This window comes from Octopus bimaculoides, chromosome 6, assembly GCF_046866305.1.
Source record: "Octopus bimaculoides isolate indiv1 chromosome 6, ASM4686630v1, whole genome shotgun sequence".
Lineage (NCBI taxonomy): Eukaryota > Metazoa > Mollusca > Cephalopoda > Octopoda > Octopodidae > Octopus > Octopus bimaculoides.
In genome coordinates, this window is record NC_142933.1 from 94,545,066 (window position 1) to 94,570,466 (window position 25,401).

Here is a 25,401-nt window from a genome sequence, read left to right on the forward strand (position 1 = left end):
GTCTGTCTTTGTTTGTCCCCTCTATGTAACACCGCTAATGGCAAATTAATTGAAATAAAGTAGAATATTTGAACAGATAAGGGGTTAATTAGAATGCATAGTTACCAGAACTATACAGAAATAAACAGCTACATCAGTCTAGGATATATTTCTATCCCTCATATATATCTACACTGTTTGTAATAGCAATATCTATTAGCTCCAATACTAATTATTCTGAACTTTGTTTCCCAAATGCATTTCTCATTAAGAAATCTTGTATAAATTGCAGATAGAATAAGATCGCAGCAATATCAGTGTCACTATCATTCTAGTGTACACTTTTCCATGATTGGAATACGCAGAGACAGATTTTCTATAGCTGGATGCTCTTCTTATGACCAATCCACACTTATTTTCTCATAAGGTTATATTTTTCCCTAGCCTCTCAAACACAAACAGCACAATGGCTAGACATGTTTTCACAGACGATAACACTTATATGACAGTTCACAGTTAGCATGCAACATCAAAAGACATAAACACACACAATCCTCCAACCATTTTTTCTCATTCACTCTTCTCCCTTATTTTTCTTCTCTATCTTTCTTCTGATAAAGGACTAGTGCTCAAAACATCAAGACTCGTTTCCTTTATTTTAACCATTAAATATCTGTTCCTCACATGTTTTCTTTCTTTTTGTGTTTTATTGCCTTCATCAAACATATATACAATGGGCTTCTTTCAGTTTCTATCTATGAAAAAAAAAGAAAAGCTTCCCAGGACCTTGGTCAGCACAGGGCTATAGTAGAAAACAATTGCCTGAGGTGCCACACAATGGGACTGAAAGCACAAAACCACCTAGGTGTGAAAACAACTTCTTAACCACACAGTCGTGCCTGCATTCCTTTTATCCACGTAAAAATAAATAATTATTACTACTATATAACTATCCTTGTTTATTTTTTGCTCAATAACACAATACGATATGTAAATGTTATCAAGTGTCCTACAATGAAGTTTTATTGCCTTCTTTATTATGAACATCTCAAAATATAAACACATTGGAATACTAAAAATTATTTTTAAAAAACCTGTATTCTAATACTTATGTTTATTTTATGCAAATAGTAATGCCAATATTTTACTTATTTTATATCTACCAGCCTCAACTCTGATACTAGCATTACACTTTTGTTTTTGTTGAAACATTTCATTTCACACTCGAACAGATGTTAGGCTACTAAATCAGAACTAAACAGTAACTCAGTCTTATTGATCTTCATTTTAAATGTAGATAGTCATTAACTAGAACATTTGGTAGTCCTAACCCAGTTGGTACAGTATATGATTTTCAGAAAGAAACAATCAATGAATTAATGATGATGATGATGCATCAGTACAATATAGTTTTTTTACTTTGCTGGTATTCAATCTAACGATGCTGTCAGACTACTAGTCAACAGTACATAATACATAGATAGCAAAATAGTTTACACTTAAATAACAGAGCCTTGAATTATTAAATTAGCGTGGGGGGGGGGGGGAGAGCTTTGATTTGTTACTGAAATGGTACATTGATGCTTCTGATGAAGATGTTGAAAATCTTGCAGCCATAATTTTTCAACATAAATTATTTCATAAGCATAAAATGATGGTATCAACTAAACATTTGACGAACCAATGAGTAAACTTCTGCTTAAATACTAACTCAACTCAATATAGCAGCCAAAACTCACTATTGGCTTTAAAACAGAGTAAGGGCAGGGGAATGATTCGAATATTACACCTTGGGACAACATGCTTACAACAATTCTTTAGTCAAGTACCTTTGCACCTTAACATTACAGTCAAACCTTAATAAATATTAATTATCCAAATTCTGGATTATCCAAACAAGGTCTCATGGTTCTGTGAATATTTCTTTAGTTATACTATTTAGCCAACCTGAATAGTACTAGTTATACTATTATCTTTTGTTTACTATGATTAACCCTTTTGTTTACTATATTTCTGTTGAAATAAATTACCTTTATTTCAGTTAAATTTGTAATTAATGAATTTAGTAAAACAATAATATCATTATTAAGCTGGTAATTGAAATATAAATTAGCACAAAACATTGATGGATGGCTTTAATTTAGAACATATTAAAACAGGAAGTTTGTGTCAAGACCAAGGGCAATCTCAGGTGAGTTGGTATCAAAAGGGCTTAATGTAGCTTCAAACAACTGAAGACAGTGGTACAGCTAGAGTGTGTGCCACTTGGAGTAGCCCTTGAGTTTGCAACACACCTACATAACCCCATCTATTATCTTCTATACAGGAATCTAAAGCAGACTCAAAATTATCGCTCCATAAAAACATCACCCAGGGTGAACTGCCCCCAACTCTCCCCTCAGTTATGCTACTGATTAAAGGATACATAAACATGTTAACCAAACATTACCAATATAGGGTCAAAGATCTTATCCTTTCTTTTGTAGTAATCAATAATATCATGTATCTATCAGTCTGCTAATTTGATATCAGTTTATCACTTTAAATAGTGTTGAAATAATTTTAACAGATAAAAATAGCTGACATGTTGAAGGGTTTAAAAATATGGTAAAATCAGTGATTTCATTCACAACTTTGTTCTCAACACCCAGAAACAAAGACTCATCCAGTACCACCATAGCCAGAGGCAATTTTGTGCTGTTCCACATATATGCTCAATGGTGGCTGTCCCCTTTGTCTCCTTTTTGCTTATATCCTTGTATATCTGCTACAAATAATTAAGTTTATTACTATTAATATAACTGTGAAGAGAAAGTGGACACCGTTGACAATTGAATAGAAAAAGAAAAAAAAAGATTTTACAGTATCTGAATCATGCTGAAACGACATAAAACATTACAACTCCAAGAAAACAACAGAGTCCAACATCAAGCAAGTAAGACTAATGATTGAGAAATTCATTAACCAAAATGAAAGACGAACAACTCAACCAAACAGTGGATTCTGCAGCACTGTAAAGAGGAGACTCCAGCCTCTAGTTTAACATTAAAAGAAAACACGGACATTTTCTATAAATGAATCCATGCTGATGAAACACAACAAGAGTTCACCCACAGTGTGTTGTCAGGTTGGTCATTGTGCTTCATAGATCATCTTGGAATCAAAGAACTCAGAATTTTTAGCTTTCTAATCATGGATTACAGTTTTGTAATCCACTGATATAGTCCATGGATTGCAAAACCATAGGAGAATTCCAACAGAAATTATAACCCATCACACATGAAAAGAATTATAAACTTGAACAATTGTATAATGCTGATTAAAGTGGATTTTTTCTTGGATTGTATTGTCAGATAAGACACTTGTATCAGGACAGAAAGTGCAGAAAGATTGCTTTACAATTTTTCCTTGTGACAACATTGACGTACATAAATTACCATTTGTCTACATTAGTCATTATGCTAATCCATGTTGCTTTAAGGACTGTGATATAAATTCATTTTCCATGAAGTACAAATCGCAAAGGAAAGCATTGGTAACATATCCACTTATTCCAACCCGATTTCTGGAAAAATTTATAACTATTTTCCCAATATATTTCACTGGTGCCCTTCTACTAGCTGACAATGAAATGTTATACAATATGAAAGACAGCCAATCGAAACTGCTAGATAGAGATGTTGAATGTTTGTTGTTAACATCAAACCCTACCTTCAAGCAACTACATCTGCTCCATCAGGAACCAAATCATCACATCAATTAAAAAAAAACAAAAAAAAAAAAACATTGCTATTGTCACAACATGTTTTGTGGTGTCGTTGGTGAAGACAATACAGACAAAAGGTTGTCACAATATAAAAGTTATTTACAGTCAAGGACGCATTGTTTGTGGCCACTGATTCTTGGAACGACATCAAATCATCGATAGTCTGGCTTGATGACATACAAACGCTGTAAACATTTTCGTTTTAATATAATTATGTTCAATATAGTTTCCTTTGTTTACAGTCAGATCAGTTATCCAAACAATCAGTTATCCAAACAATCAGTTATCCAAACAATCAGTTATTCAAACAATACGCCCAGCACAGCTCATTCTGATAATTGAGGTCTAATTCTAATTCCACAGAGCTAATTAGTTAAAATGAAAAACCCACATACACACAGCCAAATATAGAAAAGATTAATGAGAACTGGAAAGGGTTTGTATAAAAAAGCTATAATATTAATACTTTCATAGGTCAAAAATGTGTGTTTTAAAAATACATGCACTTCTTCTCTACTGATAGCAATTATAGGTTGACTAGTTAAAGACGATAGTTTGATGGCGATGGTGGGATACTGACTAAGGATAATATGAACATGTATCTACCTGTATACAGAAGTCAATAAATAAGAAATATTTGGATCAATCCTGAGTGTAGTACACAGGAACTTGAATCAATACTATGTTGATTGAAGTGGTTGATACTACACACTCATGTAATAATCTCTATATTTTATATTAGCATTGTGTAGATTTAGTACAAAAAAATTAATAGATGCTATTGCCAGGATGTGGTACAAAAATCCACAGACATTATTTTTGGCAATATAACAGAACAAATTATAAGTGAACTAAGATCTTTATTCCAGGTCAAATATTATATGAGTGAGGCTATTAAATATATATTAGTATCTAACCCAATAGAATAAGCTATAATGTTTGAAAGTCTTCATGAGAAAAAAAAAAAGTGAGAACTAGGGGAAAAAATTATTCTGCAAATGGTTGCTTTCATTTTTTTAAATATTTTTTTTTAAATATAAAATACTGTCATATATCTGACCTGCTCATGAGGATTCAATCGTTGTTCTTCAAAACAGAAACACTGGAAAAAAAAAATTGATACTAAATTAGGGTCATTTAATCAGCAAATGAAAAAAAAAAAAACATATAAAGGTACAAAAAGATTATATAACATAATCAAATCATACAGCATAATAGAAAATATCTGCTCATTAAGTGACATTAATAGATTTTAAGGGTTGAACTACTGATAGCTTAGTGTCTATGGCTAAAGGAAGCAACAAGATTAATGAAATACCAACTCTGCTGATATTAAATGTTTCGCTCTCCATATTTAACCCCCAGAAACAGCTGTTGGATTTGTAATACTTTTCTTCGACTCCTTTAATTGTCTATATCATTTTTATTCAGTGTAAGCTGGACCTTTTTTTGTATTTCATGTATTTAATATACTTTATATATTGATCTGTCTAACTTGCTTATTGCTACATTTACTTCTCTTCACACTCAAGTTTAAATCTCTTGAGCACTAATTAGTGTATTCTATATGGATAATATCTGATTCTTATTTACTCTTTTACTCTTTTTACTCTTTCACTTGTTTCAGTCATTTGACTGCGGCCATGCTGGAGCACCGCCTTCAGTCAAGCAAATCGACCCCAGGACTTATTCTTTGGAAGCCTAGTACTTATTCTATCAGTCTCTTTTGCCGAACCACTAAGTTACAGGGACATAAACACACCACCATTGGTTGTCAAGTGATGTTGGGGGACAAACACAGACACACAAACATATACACACACATACATATATATATATATATATATATATATATATATATATATATAAGACGGGCTTCTTTCAGTTTCCATCTACCAAATCCACTCACAAGGTTTTGGTCAGCCCAAGGCTATAGTAGAAGACATGCAGTGGGAATGAACCCGGAACCATGTGGTTGGTAAGCAAGCTACTTACTACACAGCCACTCGCACGCCTGAATTATATATACACACACACACATACATATATAGGTTACTGACACTAAATGCTTACCTTGTGACTGCACTTTCATGGCATCATGATCTTCAGGTGTTTTTGCCTGAAGATCACAGTGGCATGAAACTCAAGTCACAAGACAAACACTGAGCTCCAGTAAGCCATATTTACTCAACAACATGTACTGGACACATCTCTCTCACATTCATTTGACATAATTCAGCATTTGAATATATCAACTTTCATGTGTGTGTGAGCATGTGTGTGTGAGCATGTGTGTGTATGTGTATTTGCTTGTGTGTATGTATGTGTGTGTGTATTTGTGTGTGTGTGTGTGTAGAATTACTAAATAAACAACTTGACGGATTTTATGAAGCTGTTGTTATTGACAATAATATCTAAGATGAAAGTAAAGACAGGGAGGTTTTCAGAAATCTGAGAAGTCAGGAATAAATAAATAAAATATAATAAAATAAAGCTTACAAACATAGACATATATACAAAAAAAAAATGAATGAAAGTGAACATGATAGACTGGAAAAGGGATAAAGAAAAGGTGTGTGTGTGTATGTGTATGTGTGTGCACATTGAGCATCTGTATGATTGTGAGAGAGTGCAAGAATATGTGTGTGTGTGAGCGTGTGTAATTTTGTGTGTATGCATCAAAGAGATACAAAAAACAGAGTTAATAGTGAAAAAGTTCCACATAAATAACAATCTGCTACAGATTCAACAACTGGGATACTCATAAAATAGATGCTCAAAGAGACCCACAGACCATCTCTCTGTCTTTCTCTTGCACACACACACACACACACACACACACACACAAATGTATTTTCTATGGAAATACCAAGGAATATTACATTACTAGGGTACATTTTCAAGAAAGTACACATGCAAATGACCCCGAGCCATTAGAGAAGCATGTACATGCTGCCTTTCCTGCTAGAAATAGCAGTTAAAGTTACCTTAAATTACATCATACTGCATTAAAAATGATATCTGAGATTTCAGACTATATTTGTTAACATAGTATTAGATTACATGATTTGATGCAAAATAAATAAAAAAAAAAAACAAGATGTCATTGCTAGAAAGCATCCAATAAAAGATTTGCATATTTTTTTCTTAAATATATCTAAAATGTCTTAAATATATCTTATATATTTATGATGAAAGTAAAGACAAGGAGGTTTTCATCTTAGATACATTTAATATATCTTATATATAAGAATATATAAAAATATATATAAAGGAGGCCACTAGGTGGACTGCTAATGTGCTAGAAGAAGATCACATGTCATGTGTCTACTTAGACCGAATAATTCTCAAAGGGGATTTAGCGAAGCAACAAAAACGTAAATCAGGCAAGACTAGTGAAAATTACACAAAAAAATACAATTATCTGTAAACATATGTTTTGAAATCAATATTATATCTTGGATATATCTAAGACATCTTGCATATTTTTTCTAGCAGATATAAATGCAAATATACTAATCGCTGTTGTATATGTCACAGGAGAACAGCTTCTTTCTATGGCAACAGTACATTCATAACACACTTGGCTTATTGGCACAAGGGATTCAGAAACACTGGTGCTTTGGCATATTGTGTCATATCAGCTAGATGTATCCAAACTTTTAAGCCAAAACAACCCACAGGCTTTGTTTATAATTTCAGTGGTCAAAAATTTTTGCTGATCAGTGCTTATAACTGCCAACTAATAAAATAAACCCCTTTATTTGCACTGTGTACAATGATTTGGGTTGCCTTCTAGCACTTGAGCTGGTGGCACGTTAGAAAATCATTCGAGCGAGGTGGTTGCCAGTGCCGCTGGACTGGCTCCCGTGTGACTGGCCCTCGTGCCGGTGGCACGTAAAAGCACCCACTACACTCTTGGAGTAGTTGGCATTAGGAAGGGCATCCAGCTGTAGAAACTCTGCCAGATCAGATTGGAGCATGGTGCAACCTTCTGGCTTGCCAGTCCTCAGTCAAATCATCCAAGCCATGCTAGCACAGAAAGCAGACGTTAAACGATGATGATGATGATGATGATGATGATGATGATGATGGTGATGATGATGATGATGATGATGGTGATGATGATGATGATGATTCTTCATACATTACAGCAGATTAAGGTGGCAAGCTGGCAGAATCGTTAGCATTCCAGGTGAAACGCTTCACAGCATTTCATCTGTCTTTATGTTCCAAGTTCAAATCGCATTGAAGTCAATATTGTCTTTCATCCTTTCAGGGTTGATAAAATAAGTACCAGTTGAGCACTGAGGTTAATGTAGTCGACTAGCTACATCCCCTGAAATTGCTGGCCTTGTGCCAAAATTTGAAACCAATATGTTCTAGCAGATTCAAATGCAAAATATGCTGGTTGCTGCTGTGTATATCACAGAACGACTTTTTATGATGATAATGTGTTCATGACATACACAAGGGATTCTGGGACACTGTTTTAACATATTGTGTCTCATCAGTCAATAGACTATCAAGAATAAAAGAGAATACATTAACTTCAATAACAGTTCCAAATGAAATAAAACTGCTTTCACATTTACTTATTCCTGCATTCTCACTTAATTAGCCTGAATTATATACATATACATATATATATATACATGTCATTTACACAATTAAATTACTAAATATACTACCATTTCTGTAATAAAGTGCATTAGACATCAGACCTGCTACAAAAGTATTGGAGAACAATTTCGTGTCTTACATGAAAGATAAGTTTCTAAGAGAAATCCAATAATATTTTATTAAACTAAATAAGCTTTCATTAAGAACAATTTATAGCTACTTTACAGCCTGGACAATGTTGAATAATTCTACTAACTCATATATGTACACACACACACACACACACACACACACACACACACACACACACACACTTTATTAGACATTATAAGCACAAACTTGAAACAGAAATGAAACATCAACACTTTTTTCTTTTATATATGCATGTGCACATATACATACATGTGCATGTAATAACAGGGTAAGCTGCAGGAAAGGCATCCAGGTTTTTTTGCATTCACTGACTGATTGAGATGCTCACTGGTTGATTACTATCAATTCTGTTAAAAACTAAAATTCTCTCCCTTAATCATTACAAGAACTTTGAAGACAATTCTATGTCTGATACAGTTCTTCCTGAGTCTTCTAGTCTTCATCTTTTAGGTGCAACTCTTGTCAAAAGACCTTACTTGGAATGTTAAGCAAACCACTACAAAGGTTAGTTCCACCACAAGGCTCATTCCTTGTTGTGGTGTTGTGGCTTGTATATCTCAATGACCCTGAGTGATATACCAGCATGGAGGTGCATGGCTTAGTGGTTAGGGTGCTGGACTCATGATCATAAGATTGTGGTTTCAATTCCTGGACAGGGTGACGCCATGCCTGCACCGTGACTTCTCCACAGTGGTTAGGGTGCTGGACTCATGATCATAAGATTGTGGTTTCAATTCCTGGACAGGGAGACGCCATGCCTACACCATGACTTCTCCACACAAACAAGAGCTTTCAAGAGTGATACCCGCTCCAATATGTCAACATAGCCAGCTGCTGTTTGATGCCCCTTAACAACCTGAAGTTCCATAGTTCCTTTGTACGAGAAAACACTCCACACCATGATAGAGCCTCCACCATTGCGTCTCGCTGAAAAAGTCTCTGATGGAATATCTTTTGCATGCCAATATCGTTGGAAACCATCAGGACCATCAAGATCAAATTTCCTATCATGTAAGAATAAAACTTCCTTCCATTTGTGAATGCCCCAGCTCTGGTGATTCTGAGCAAATTCTAAACAAGTAGTTTTGTGGCATGGAAGAAGATAGGGTCTCTGGAAACATTTAAGATTTTTAAAGCCTCTCTCTCAAATGTCGACTTATTGTCCTCGAGCTGCATTCTGCATCTGTGAGTGCCTTAAGTTGGTTTGATGTTGGACTAATGTCTTTCCTAACTTCCCATCGAATCCTTCTACTCAATGCTTGTGAAATTTTCTTTTGCTGGCCAGACGATTTTTTCAATCCATATACTTCAAGGTCTTTTAAGAAGTTTGCAATGGCAGTTTTACTGTGACCAATATCACTGGAGATGGCAGGTTGAGAAAGATCTTGTATCAGAAGCTTTACAATTCTACCACATTCAAAATCTGTCAATATTTTAGCTTTCCCCATTGTTGTTGAGAAATAGACAGGGAGTGGCTGACACTTGTTGACACATAGAAAGCTTGAACATAAATGCCACAGTTTTTATAGTTTATATCAAATTTAAACCTTTTTATTTGTCATGGTCTTAAATTTTTGATCAGACAAAATAGTGTTTGTTTTCAAACAATGCATATATTCTGCATTAACTGTTAAACATTTCTTTAGGTTTTCGTATATCCTTTTCTATTTGTCAATTATGAATCTATAATGAAAAACAGTTGCAAGGAATTCATTTTGGCAGTTTATACACTGGCCTTGAAATTTTGTCCAGTAATGAATATATCAGCAGCATTAAAGCTTTTGGTAAGGCCACCCATGTTTGACAGATCAGAGGACAGAGGCCAAACTAATATAACCACATTTTCCCAGAGATAAAAACGAGTCTACATTGGGTCAACATCTCTTTTTTAAGATCATCCAACTCCAATTGGTGACACTATGAGGTTCCTCCATGAATTGCGATCTTGCATCATGTCCATCAAGACACTGCCATGTAGTTCAATGTCTTCTTCTTCAATGGTTTTCTTGAAGATCAGATTTGGGCAACTACGTCTATGAGTGACAGTGGGGGACCATAACAGAACTCTTGCAGCAGCTTCACTATGTCTCATTACATGTTCAGCAAGAGCCAGATGATGCTTTCTTATGACAGCTGAAATCTTCAGAAGATACCCATATAAGGTCTTGATAGTTGTGTGCAACTGCCAAGAGATATTAAGGATACTATAGATTTCTCAACATCCCTACTTAGAAAACAGCAAAGTTACAGAAGCATCAACAGCAATTCAAAACCAAAGTCCAAGGAGGGGAAAACTGAAAAGACAGTCTAGATTCAAGAACAGTATATATATATATATATATATATATGTGTGTGTGTGTGTGTTTGCATATATATATGTTTGCACACACACACACACACACACACACACATATAATATATATATATTTATATATATATATATATATATATATATATATATGTGCAAACACCATTTTGAATGTGGCTGTTGCCAGTACCGCCTGACTGACCTTTGTGCGGGTGACACATAAAAGCACCCACTACACTCTCTGAGTGGTTGGCGTTAGGAAGGGCATCCAGCTGTAGAAACTCTGCCAAATCAGATTGGAGCCTGGTGTTGCCATCCGGTTTCACCAGTCCTCGGTCAAATCGTCCAACCCATGCTAGCATGGAAAGCGGACGTTAAACGATGATGATGATGATGATGATATATATATGAGAAGTTTACAGATTTAATTCTGTTTTGGTTCTTTTAATTGAACCCATTCACAGGGTGTAAACAGGTTCAATTAAAAGAAACATAAAATAATTAAGTCCACAAACTAATTACCAAAATAAAGACTATAACACACTCTACGTCTTGGAGTAAAGAGTACTTTATTCTGTGTGCGGAATTCTTGTTCTCATGAACAAAGGCAAGAAAAATAAAAGGAAAATATATATATATATTGTCATCGTCATCATTTAACATCAGTTTTCCATGCTGACATGGGTTGGATAGTTTGATAGGAGTTGGCAGGCCAGAGAATTGCACCAGGCTCCAGTTATATGTTGTGGCATGGCTTCTACAGCTGGAGACCCTTCCTAACACCAACCACTATATATATATATATATATATATATATATATATATATATCAACATATATTATCATCAACATTGTGTAATGTCTTCCATGCTGGCATGGGTTGGACAGTTTGACAGAAGCTGGCCAGGCAGGAACCTGTGCCATGCTTCTGAGTGTGTTTTGGCATGGCTTTTATGGCTGGCTGCCCATCCTAACATCAACTGCTCTGTACACACACACATACTTACATACATATATACATATAGAAGTGATGGCATGTGGCTTGGTGGTTAGGGGTACTCGGCTCATGATCGTAAGGTTGGGAGTTCAAAATCAAGTGGCACATTGTGTCCTTGATCAGACACTTTATTTTGCATTGTGCCAATCCACTCAGCTGACAAAAATGACTTGCACCTGTATTTCAAAGGGGCCGGCCTTGTCACACTCTGTGTCACGCTGAATTTCCCCGAGAACTGCATTAAGGGTATACGTATCTGTGGAGCACTCAGCCACATGGTATGTTAATTTCATGAGCAGACTGTTCACTTGACTGAATCAACAGGAACCCTTGTCATCACAATTGAAAACGCACCTGTTTTTGTTTTTTTTTACACACGCACACACAATCATTTTATGACCTTTTTTAATACTGGCATGGAGTGGACAGATCATTATATCTCAAATAGGTTCTTATTTGGGGCCACTGTCCTCACAGATGAGTCAGAATGTCACACCTCACACATACATCTCAATTCTAAGGCTTGATACCCTTCCAAACACCAACCACTTTACCATGTGTACTGGGTGCATTTCACCATGGCACCTACACTAGAAAGTTTCTCATACTCTCAGCAATACTAAAGAATTCGCTGTTGTTTCTGCTCAATTTACCAACACACACACACAAACAAACAAAACATATGTATGTGTGAGTGCGCATATGTGTGTAATTATTTCTCTAAGCTTTTGATGTCGGATCACTGTAATGCTAGCTTATATGTATTACAAAAGTTTAATTGACAAAGTCCATTACACTGTAGAAAGTATATATTTCTATTTGATAGTAAAATCATATTCACAGCATTATGGTTTAATAATCATGGGCACAAATTAGAGTTTAATTCCTTTCATTTCATCAGTGGGCATTTCATTCTTTTCTATAATTAGATTTACACTTAATGAGGGGAGAGATTTTCATTGCAAATTTTATAAAAAAAAAAACCCAGCTGTTACAGACCAGCAAGTACATAAATAACAATATTCTCATATTTAGTTTTGCCTCTAAGTCTTTCCTTAGATGAAGTGTCGCTGCAATGCTATCAACGTGTATTGAAATAAGTATACTTTTTTTGCTATGTGAGGTAAAGTAGTATTTTTAAAAGGTTTAATTGATATCGTCTTGTAGTAATTTAATACATACATATATATATACTCTTTTAGTCATTTGACTGTGGCCATGTTGGAACACAGCCTTTAGTCGAGCAAATCAACCCCAGGACTTATTCTTTGTAAGCCTAGTACTTATTCTATCAGTCTCTTTTGCCAAACCGCTAAGTTACGGGGGACATAAACACACCATCATCAGTTGTCAAGCGATGTTGGAGGGGACAAGCACAGACACACAAACATATACACACACATACATATATATTTATGTACATATATACGACGGGCTTCTTTCAGTTTCCGTCTACCAAATCCACTCACATGGCTTTGGTCGGCCCGAGGCTATAGTAGAAGACACTTGCCCAAGGTGCCACGCAGTGGGACTGAACCTGGAACCATGTGGTTGGTAAGCAAGCTACTTACCACAGCCACTCCTACACCTCAGTCAAATGAGTGAAATAAATAAAAGTAAAAGTAAGATATGCATGTGGGTGTGTGTGTGGGTGCAGGTATGGCTGTGTGGTTAAGGTGCTCACTTTGCGACCCTATATATATATATGTATACCAAACCATGATACTCTGTACACAACCAACAACAGGCAAAAAACGAAATGTATTATAGCGGTTGAGGGAACCTGTGGAAGAGGTAGACCCAGGAAGACCTGGGATGAGGTGGTGAAGCACAACCTTCGAACTTTAGGCAATGACCAGTGACCGGGACCTTTGGAAATATGCATTACGTGAGAAGACCCGGCAAGCCAATTGAGAGCATAATTTGTGGCCTCTGCCAGAAGTGTAGCCAGCTCCCTTATTCGTATCTTTACTTCATTGGACACTAAACTCTGCTTACAAAGACCTGTTGAGGCAAGTGAATTTGAAATCGAAATCGAACCAAATTCGACGACTGGCACCCATGCCATCCTCTCCTTCATTGGACACTAAACTCTGCTTGCGAAGACCTGTTGGAGCAAATGAAATCGAAATCGTAATTGAACCATATTCGATGACTGGCTCCCGTGCCAGTGGAGCACTAACAGCACCGTCCGAGCGTGATCATTGCCAGAGCAGCTGTCTGGCTTCCGTGCTAGTGGCACGTAAATAGCACCATTTGAGCGTGATCGTTACCAGCGTCGCCTTACTGGCACTTGTGCCGGTGGCATGTTTAGAAAATCATTCAAGCAAGGTCATTGCCAGTGCCGTTGGACTGGCTCCTGTGTAGGTGGCACGTAAAAAACACCATTTTGAGCGTGGCTGTTGCCAGTACCGCGTGACTGGCCCTCGTGCTGGTGGCATGTAAAAGCACCCACTACACTCTTGGAGTGGTTGGCATTAGGAAGGGCATCCAGCTGTAGAAACTATGCCAAATCAGATTGGAGCCTGGTGCAGCCATCCGGTTCAATAGTACTCAGTCAAATCATCCAACCCATGCTAGCATGGAAAGCGGATGTTAAACGATGATGATGATAGTGCTGGTGCTATGAAAAATGCAGTTAGTACACTCTGTAAATGTAAAGTGTTTGGCATTTGGATGAGCATCCTGCTGTAGAAATCATGCCAATCTTAGCATTGGTGCATAATGCAGATTTCCAACTGATCACACCCTGTCAAACAATCCAACCCATGCCAATACAGGAACCAGGGTTTAAATGATGACAATGACATTTATGTTTGTATACAAGGAGAACAGCTTATGATTTTAAATATGCTGTAGAGAAAACAGTACTATGTTCTAATTTAATCCTTTTTTTTTTTAATGTTGCTTTGTATCTGCATGTAGAACCCTTATAGTTTATTTGGAACAACAAGGCTGTCAAATTCCTCCTTTATCATCAATTACATTCTCTTATAGGCTCACTGGCGTTTAAAATAAGGAACAATTTGCAATACACAACACCATATACACCATAAAACAAAGCTAGATAGGAAAACATTAACAGAAAATACTTCCATATTTTATAGAATTCCCTACAGAAATAGAAGACTTATTACAGAAGCAAAACAAGTCTATACTCTTTTACTCTCTTTTACTTGTTTCAGTCATTTGACTGCGGCCATGCTGGAGCACCACTTTTAGTCGAGCAAATCGACCCCGGGACTTTTATTCTATGGAAGCCTAGTACTTATTCTATCAGTCTCTTTTGCCGAACCGCTAGGTTACGGGGACATAAACACACCAGGATCAGTTGTCAAACGATGTTGGAGGGACAAACACAGACACACAAACACACACATATATATATATATATATATATATATATATATATACATATAGACGACGGGCTTCTTTAAGTTTCCGTCTACCAAATCCACTCACAAGGCTTTGGTCGGCCCGAGGCTATAGTAGAAGACACTTGCCCAAGATGCCACGCAGTGGGACTGAACCCGGAGCCATGTGGTTGGTAAGCAAGCTACTTACCACACAGCTACTCCTGTGGCTATACGTGTAACATACGACATACACACATCACAATTGCTCCTTTAGTGGCATAATTTGAAAAGAATATGGAAGTGAATGAAAAGTCTATTTTTATTTTATTAACATTCTAATGTTATCCTTCATGGATTAATCTTGTAAATCTGACAATCTTTCAGAGCTACTTGGCACTACCACTAACACCACTGAAAAGGATTCATAATAATTAACTTCTTAGTTTCAGCTTAATGCTTTTAATTAACGATTTAAATTTTATGTTCATTTATTTTTATTTATGTATGTTTATTTTCCTTATTATTAATAATATAATAATCCTTTTTACAATTTATTATTATCCTCTGCATGTGTACATGTATCTTCATGTATGAATGTATGTGTATACATGTATGTACCCATGTGTTTATGTAATGAAATGTGAGCAGTTGAAAGTTTTCTTCCACATCAACTCAAAACACAGCAACTAACTAATACAGTAGCTTTAAAATGTAGGAAATACCCAGCACAGCACAAAGACCAACACAGATTTGAATATTATGTGCTAAATAGGTGCATGAATATCTGTGAGGTTAAGAGGCTTGCTTTGCGACTACATGGTTTCAGGTTCGATCCCACTTTGCAGCACTTAAGGCAAGCGTCTTCTACTACAGCCCCAGGCCAACCAATACCTTGTCAACAAATTTGGTAAATGGAAACTTCGTTGAAGCCTGTCATGTGTGTGTGTCTTTGTATTTGTCAACCCACCACTATGACCATGTGACAACTGGTGTTGGTTTGTTTACATTCCCGTAACTTAATGGTTTGGCAAAAGAGACTGACATAACAGGTACAGAATTAAAAAAAAAAAAAAAAAAACTATAAACACTGGAGTCAATTTGTTTTACTAAAACCCTTCAAGACAGTGCTCCAGTGTGGCCACAATCCAATGAATGAAACAAGTAATGGACAAAAGATAAATAAAATAAGATTTATTTTCTAAAAAAACAAAATCTAGAAAAGTGACAGCAAATATCCAACAGTAGCAGCTGCAGGAGAGAATGAGATTTTCCACTGCATTTGAATTTGTGGAAAACCTGTGCAATGTATACAATCCAAGAGCACATAATACCTTACTACATGACATCATAACAAAAACCTACAAAAGAAATATCACAATAGCACATACAGCAACACCAGTAGACAAGAAAAAGAAATGACAACTGAACATGAAGGTTAACTACATAGCTGCACACATTGTACTCAATGGCCACAGACAATTTCAACACAGCCAAAAATGCAAGCTAATGACTCACTTTTCTCGCCCTCCCTCTTGAAAATAACAAGGTGAATCTTAGTGTTGATTGTTATTTCATTGACACTACTGAACTGTTATCGCAGTGTATTGGTAGGAATACTCAAGACTTGATCATGCCACCAGGCATGCACTGCAAAGGATGATTGCACCTACCAAAATATGTTCCAACAATGTATACAGCTCCCACTTCAATGGACATATAGCTGTGTCTTTCCACTCCTACCATTTAACATCGGTTAGGGATGGAAGCACATTGTACTCCACTCTGAAGAGAAAATGAAACCTAGCTGAAATGCATACATAAATGGAAGGGTTTAAAATATTTTAGACCCTTCCATTTATGTATGCATTTCATTTTATTCACCCAAAGATAAAATATTCAGTGAAAAGTGAAGCAGAAATTGGAGTGGTTACAATATCACCTGGTTCGATGCACTTGCATAGATATTGAAGGCAAGACCATATTACTTTGTGATGCTAAAAGAACCCAAATATTACCTGCTAACACCAGTGCTGTTTGGCACTGCTAAATGTAGGTCATGCGTTAATCACCTGCATGGTGAATTGTCACCTCAACAACCAGGACTTGCTTTGTCAATTTAAACAATGTCAAGAGGTTTCGTTTTTGCAATATCAGTAAGGAACTGAAGTACTTCCTTCAAATTTACCAGCACCTCCCAGTCATTAATATAAAACAGAAGTCTGGCTAATGATCTTCATATGTGAATGCTCTTGCACTCACCTTTCTCGCCCTCCCTCTTGAAAATAACAAGGTGAATCTTAGTGTTGTTTCTCATTTCATTGACACTACTGAACTGTTATCTCAGTGTATCGGTAGGGATACTCAAGACTTGATTATACCAGCAGGCATACACTGCAAAAGATAACTGCACCTACCAAAATATTCTCCAACAATGTATAACTCCCAAACTCCTACTTCGATGGACATTCAGCTGTGTCACTCCACTCCCACCATTTAATATCGATTAGGGATAAAAGCACATTGTGCTCCACTCTCAAGAAGAAGTGAAACCTAGCAGGCTTCCTTTTCCATGAAAGATCCCTTTGCTCAGTTATCTCCCATGCTGTTCATGTGCATTGGCTTTCAACCCCTATTGTTCCACCTCTTCAGGACAGCAGATTTAATCAGCCACAACATTTCACCTGCTTTTGTTATTATAGCGAGATATCAGTTTGTTCTATAACTATCCAAATCCAGCCCATGTATTCGGCACTTCATCTTTCACCTCTTTATTCCATGGTAGTCTCTGCCACCTCAATAGATTTTCTCACATTCCATTTCATTCCTGCCAACATTATTGGCTGAGCCACATGAACAATAAGATCCACTGAGGTCATTTTGGATATAAATCTTAACAAAACAACAAACTTATATTGCATTACAAAACATTGTAATTGTAATTAATACTGCTTAGTGAAACGTAATGTAAGTTACTTAAAATATTTCAATGCATATTTAAGAATTAAGAAAGCATTAAAAATGCAATTCAAAACAACTGTTCATAACACAAATAAATTTATTCCATTCAATTATATGATAAAAGGGAATTGGTGCACAGTCATTGCATGTAAATAGAGCAAAAAAACAAAAAATGATAGAAGTGGGCAAGTGGAGAAATTACAATGAGTATTAACATAGGTTACTATGTTATTAAATAAATCCAGTGAATGAAAAAAAAAAAAAAGAAATTACACGTAGGAGTGGCTGTGTGGTAAATAGCTTGCTTACCAACCACATGGTTCCGGGTTCAGTCCCACTGTGTGGCACCTTGGGCAAGTGTCTTCTACTATAGCCTTGGGCCAACCAAAACCTTGTGAGTGGATTTGGTAGACGGAAACTGAAAGAAGCCCAGCGTATATACGTATATATATATGTATGTGTGTATGTTTGTGTGTCTGTGTTTGTCCCCCCAACATCGCTTGACAACCGATGCTGGTGTGTTTACATCCCCCGTAACTTAGCAGTTCGGCAAAAGAGACCAATAGAATAAGTCCTGGGGTCGATTTACTCGACTAAAGGCGGTGCTCCAGCATGACCACAGTCATATGACTGAAACAAGTAAAAGAGTAAAAAAAGAGTTTTAAATGGATATGATCAGTAGCTAAAGAGAAAAAAAACCCAGATTAGTAGGATATTTCCAGAAGACTGACTTTACATTATAGAATATGATTCATTCAACTTTTACAAAGTCAATATTTCTTTCTTTTTTCTTTACACTTGAAAAATGGTTGATCTAAATTTACGTACGCAATGTACAAGCTTTAAATCGTAATTACACACTGCCTGACTTAGAACCTGTTGCTTGAGTTAGTAGTGGTCCAACTGCCAATTGATTGGCTGATTAGATGCTTCTTGTAAATATCTACAACCCAATAGACTGGTCCAGCAACTCCGGCTCTGTCAACTTCACCATCACGTCCTGTTTTCTCGAATTTATAGTCATTGCATCCTACCACTCCGGTTCCATCAACTTTGTCGCTGCATCTTGTTTTGTCCAATTAACAGTCGTTGTGCCAAGTTACACCAAACTCCACCACTTCACCAGTTGTTTCTTACGGTTCGGATGATGACTCCGAGACTGAGTATTTTTCTAGTTCAGAATCAGATGATTCCAATAGCGATGATGATATTCCGGTGAATCAAAGGTACAAGTGGGCAGTAGTGAATGGTCTTGGACAACAGGACCATTCACTTTCATCCGTCAAAAACTCGTGGAAGATTTCCAATGGTGAACTTCCATTGTCTCTCACTTGCCACACGACCATTGGCAAGTGAGAGACAATTTCAACCAATGGCTTAGGTTAACTGGTATGCCTGTCATGAAGGCAAATCTTGAACATGGAAGTTCACCATTGGAAATCTTCCATGAGTTTTTGACGGATGAAATCTTCCAATATATATAGTGAACAAAACAAGTAGAGTTTAGTGTCCAATGAAGTAAAGATACGAATAAGTGAGCTGGCCACACTTCTGGCAGAGGTCATGCATGTACAGGTAGAGGACGTCACTAACATCAAACAACATGAAATACAAAAACAAATGGGTTAAATACACAAACAATGAGAGGAATAATGGAAAACAGGACAAGTAACACAATGAACGACCCTTCATCAGTTGTTGGCTGCCTATCTACTCCTAATTTTGAGTACATGCATATATTATATGTAATTAGGATAAAGTCATTATTTAATGATTTATCAGTGGCCAGCATACTAAAATACCATAATGGTTAATTTATATTAAAATTATAATAAGGGTGTTGAATGATTACAACATCAGTCTGCTAGAAATAGACCCCATATATACATATATATAGATTGTTTGAGGTGGTGTACAGGTTTTATATATTAATGAAAAGGAGGTAGCTAGAATTTTGAATAATTATTTATTTAGCACATTCGTCTCATTTCTGATGATTCTCCAAAACAAGACAAAAGTGCTAAATAAATAATTCTTCAAAATTCTGACTACCTCCTTTTTCTTAATATATACATACATATATATATATATATACATGTATGTGTCTGTGTGTGTTTGTGTGTATATGTGCTGGTGTGTGTGTGTGTGTGTGTACCCATGTCTTAACATGTAATTGTTGTAAACAAGCATCACCTTCATCCAAACAATGCTGCTAATTTCCAGTTTTCTGTGTTCCCCCTCCCCCCACCAAAGAGTTTGTACCTGTGCCTCTTACTTATTCTGAGTTCAAATTCCGCCAAGGTTGACTTTGCCTTTCATCCTTTTGGGGCCAGTAAATTAAATACCAGTTGCATACTAGGATTGATCTAATCGACTGCCCCCCTCCCCCAAAATTTCAGGCCTTGTGTCTAGAGTAGAAAAGAGTATATATAAACCTATTTAGGTTTGCTATGAAGAATGTTTTGTGCTAAAACTTCTCAAGTTAGTGAGAGCACATAATCAATAACCCCACTATCTCATATAACTGAACTACATGTCCTCTCCCTCTCTCTGTCACACCCAGGCATATATACAAGGGAGAGCTGAAAAGTTCCTAGTTTTAAGGATATCACAAAAGCTTGGTTGGAGGCCCAACCTTTTACAAGGCTTAGAAAAACTGAAGGACCGCTGCAATAAGCGTGTGAATCTGAGAGGGGAATATGTTGAATAAAATCATAATTAACTGTTCCTCCTGTACTTTCTTTTTCCTAAAGCCAGGAAGTTTTCAGCACCCCTGTACATCGTCTAACAACAGTGTTATGTATAGAATATGATATTCATCATCATCATTATCATTGTTTAACGTCCACTTTCCATGCTAGCATGGGTTGGACGATTTGACTGAGGACTGGAGAACCAGATGGCTACACCAGACTCCAATCTGATTTGGCAGAGTTTCTACAGCTGGATGCCCTTCCTAACGCCAACCACTCCGAGAGTTTAGTGGGTGCTTTTACGTGCCACCGGCACGAAGGCCAGTCAGGTGGTACTGGCAACAGCCAAGCTCAAAATGGTGTATTTTACGTGCCACCTGCACAGGAGCCAGTTCAGCGGCACTGGCAACGATCTTACTCGAATGTCTTTACATGTGCGAGGAAGGCGACGCTGGGCACAGGTGCCATCACGATGCATTGGTAAAATATGATTGAAGTTCATTATTAAATGTGGGGACAACTGATATGACATGTCTGTTAGAAAACACCCATTAGAACCTTCTTTTCGGATGTTGAAAGATGCAGTTCTCCTGCCCCATGTTATCTCCTGGCTCCCTGTACATTTCCTCAGAGTTGGCACTATCGTTGTAGGTACATTGAAAGGTAGGTCTGGTGAGATTGTTGAGATGCTTGAACAGAGACATGTTGATGTGTGTTGCATGAAGAAGTAAGGTGGAGAGGATCTTCAGCCAGGTTCCTCATAGGCAAGAGGCACAGGTACAAACTCTTTGGTGGTGGTGGTGGGGGGGCAGTGACAGGGTAGGAGGTATGGGCATAATTCTAGCAGAGAAATGGGTCAATAAGGTGATTGAGGTAGACAGAGTAAGTGATAGGACACTTAAACTTAGAGTAGTTCACAGAGTTTCACAGCAAACATCATCTCTGCCTATGTACCCCAACCAGGGGCAGCGGGGAGGCATAGGCAGATGGTGGTTATTAAGGTATCCAACCTTAGAAATGATGCTAAAAATGAAACATTGGGATAAGATGTGATCCTCCAACCCAATGAATCCTGTTTAACCATCCTGCTCATGCCAGCCAGAAGATCAAAGGTATGATGATGAAGATGATGATGATGACAGTGATTATTATGATTATCATCAGCCTCATTAGCATAATTACCAAAACAGTTGTCATCATCTTCAAACGTTCTATGATTAGCCTTTTTAATCTAACATAGTGATTCCCTTGAACGGTTATCTAAAATTTATGGAACCCCACATTTTTATTTTAAAGACAAACAAAAACTGTTTCAGAGAGAGTATTTCTTCAAATATTAAATAAAGAAGCAAACATCATCATCATCATCATTTAACGTCTGCTTTCCATGCTGGCATGGGTTGGACGGTTTGACAGGGCCTGGCAAGCCAGAAGACTGTACTTGGCTTCCCTGTCTGCTTTGGCAAAGTTTTTATGGCTGGATGTCCTTCCTAACACCAACCACATCACCTAGAGAACATATAATTTATTATTTTGAAAATAGTGAATAAAATAAATTTTATCAAAAGGTGCCTTATCTACGAACCCCAGAATTTTTCAAAGAATCCCTGTGATTCCTCAAAAATTACTTCATGAAACTCTAGTCTAAAATTACACTAGCATATGGTAATATGGTACAAGGGAGATAACTTATACTTTGACTAGTATGAAGCAAATTTTTTTCCAATGTATTTTATATATTTTTCTTCTTGGGTTTTATTTTTTATCTTTTATTTGTTTTTGTTATTGGACTGTGGCCATGCTACAAGCCTACCTTGAAGAATTTTGGCAGAAAAAAATCGACCCCAGTACTTATGTTTCTTCCTAAATCTGGTATTTATTCTATCAATCTCTTTTACTGAACTGCTAAGCTATGAGGAAGTAACCAAACAACATGGTTATCAAGTGGTAGGGGAGGGTAACAAACACAGACGCAAAGATGCACACACACACACACACACACACAAAGGACTTCTACATTTTCTTATTTCTTTACTGCCCACAAGGGGCTACACACAGAGGGGACAAACAAGGACAGACAAACGGATTACGTCAATTATATCGACCCCAGTGCATAACTGGTACTTATTTAATCGACCACTAAAGGATGAAAGGCAAAGTCGACCTCGGCGGAATTTGAACTCAGAACATAGCGGCAGACGAAATACCGCTAAGCATTTCGCCCAGCGTGCTAACGTTTCTTATTTCTTTACTACCCACAAGGGGCTATACACAGGGAGACAAACACGAACAGATAAAGGGATTAAGTCGATTATATCGACCCCAGTGCATACCTGGTACTTATTTAATTGACCCTGAAAGGATGAAAGGCAAAGTCAACCTCGGCGGAATTTGAACTCAGAACGTAGCGGCAGACCAAATACCGCTAAGCATTTCGCCCAGCATGCTAACGTTTCTACCAGCTCGCCACCTTGGACTTCCACATTTTCTGTCAACCAAATTCCTTCACAAGACATCTGCCGAAGGTGCTACACAGAAATGTCATAGATTCATAACTATTGAGACAATAAGTGATTAGTGTAATAAAAAAAACCACCCTTACACCGTCAGCATCTTAAGAACTCTTCTAGAAAGTTCTGCAATTTTCTGTCTTCTTGATCTCATTACAATCCAAATTGTCATCTCTAAAGTTGGTGCCATTTGAGCCCCTCTTAACCCATTCTTTAGTGATCTTTCTTGGACACAGTGGGAATTGAACTTACAACGGAAAGAGTCACAATTATCACAAAGCATTTATCTGGTACTATAATGAATTTGCTGACCAACAGTTCTTTCTCCTATAGTAGCAGATATTCCATGCTGGATGGGTTAAACAGGATATCATGGTCCAAATGGGTTCTTACCCAGGGTTACTACCCTTTGAAATGGACTGGAGAAGCCCACATCTCCTTTATACATTATATTTTTCGTATGGTCTCTATGATTGGACACCTTTACTAACATTGCATGCATTGACACCAATTCCAACACCAACACCAGAAGCTTGTCATGTCCTCAACAAAGCGAAAGGATCCTCTCAATCACACTGTATCCTTTCATTTGTCAACCACTCTGCAGTGTGTACTGAGGGATTTATATTGTAGAACCAGTAAAGTTGTCTTGTATTCCACAGGTCAAAAGAGTCCTCAGTTTCCACCACCCTGTGACCAACAGAGAGAGTTGAAAGGAGAGAGATTGCAGAAGTGAGAGGGAGTAAGAAGCCCTTTGTTGCCAGTAGCAGTAGCAACTCTCTCTCAACTTTCTCTAGTTCATTCTTACATTGACTACGATGCTTACAAAAACACACATCCTCTTCTAATAAAGTCACCTGTCTAACAAAAGCAATCAGCCACTGCTAAGGAGCCTTCCAAGCATTCAAAACAATCTATATTCTGTGTGCACATAGTGCATAATGCCCCTATACAACAGCTACATATGAAGTCTACTTTCTCCATTAGCCAGCTTGTAAACCCATTACAATTCAGGTGCGTTACTCTGAGTACACAGTATAGAATTTCTACCAACCCCTTGTCTGCATATTCAGCATGACCAACAACATGATGACATTTCCTGTAGACTTGCAGGTTGTGGTTATGAAGCAAGATTTAAAAGACATCAAGACTTTTGAAGTTCTGTGATGCAAATGACCTAGAAGCAGACAACTCATCATCATCGTTTTAACGTCCGTTTTCCATACTGGCATGGGTTGGGTGGTTTGATTGGGGACTGGCAAGCCAGAAGGCTGCACCAAGCTCCAATCTGATCTGGCAAGGTTTCTACAGCTGGATGCCCTTCCTAACACCAACCACTCTGAGAGTGTAGTGGGTGCTTTTTACATGCCACCAACACAGGAGCCAGTCAGGTGGCACTAGCATCGACCATGTTTGGATGGTGCTTTTTATGCACGACTGGTACGGGGAGCCAGTCAGGCGGCACTGGCAGCGACCCACACTTGAATGGTGCTTATTATTGGCCACCAGCACAACTATTAAAGAAAAAAAGAAATATAACAGTATAAACTGTCCATCTTCATCATCCATTGTCCATGCTGGCATGGGTTGGACGGCTTGACCAGGGCTGGTAAGCTGAGGGGCCACACAAGACTCCAGTCTGATTTGGCATGGTTTCTACAGCTGGATGCTTTTTGTAATGTCAACCACTACAAGAGTGTAATAGGGGCTTTTACATGCCACAAGTATGGGTAATAGTTGCATGACACCAGTCTGTTCTATCTTTCAAAGATAAAATGTGTAATTTCAAAAGGGCTTACCTGAATCTTATTAAAATACATTGCAGCTTCATATGGAATAATATTATAAGTAGATATACCGATAATAGGTTTGTCAGTTGGATTCTTTGCTGAATAGAAAGCCAAAGCTGTTTCTCCAGGTAAAACCTAAGAAAAAAAAAAGATCATTATAAACATAATTACAATTAAAAATTTATGGATACATATATGTGTGCCTGAGTGTGTATGTATGAGGTGTGTGTATGTGTGATCACACATGCAAGTGTGTATCTGTATAAGAG

General features: G+C 37.2%; 1 protein-coding gene across 3 annotated transcripts in view; it reads right to left on the reverse strand.

Moving 5' to 3' along the window:
* Positions 1-25,401, reverse strand: part of LOC106869477 (cytochrome c oxidase assembly protein ctaG) — a 216,635-nt gene that overhangs the window by 181,481 nt on the left and 9,753 nt on the right. For all 3 annotated transcript variants that reach the window (XM_089354324.1, XM_089354326.1, XM_089354325.1), the window contains 2 exons: positions 25,142-25,267; positions 4,806-4,847 (listed from right to left, as the gene is read on the reverse strand). In XM_089354324.1, the coding sequence (XP_089210450.1) occupies positions 4,806-4,847; positions 25,142-25,267 (168 nt within the window). The remainder of the gene's footprint in view (positions 1-4,805; positions 4,848-25,141; positions 25,268-25,401) is intronic.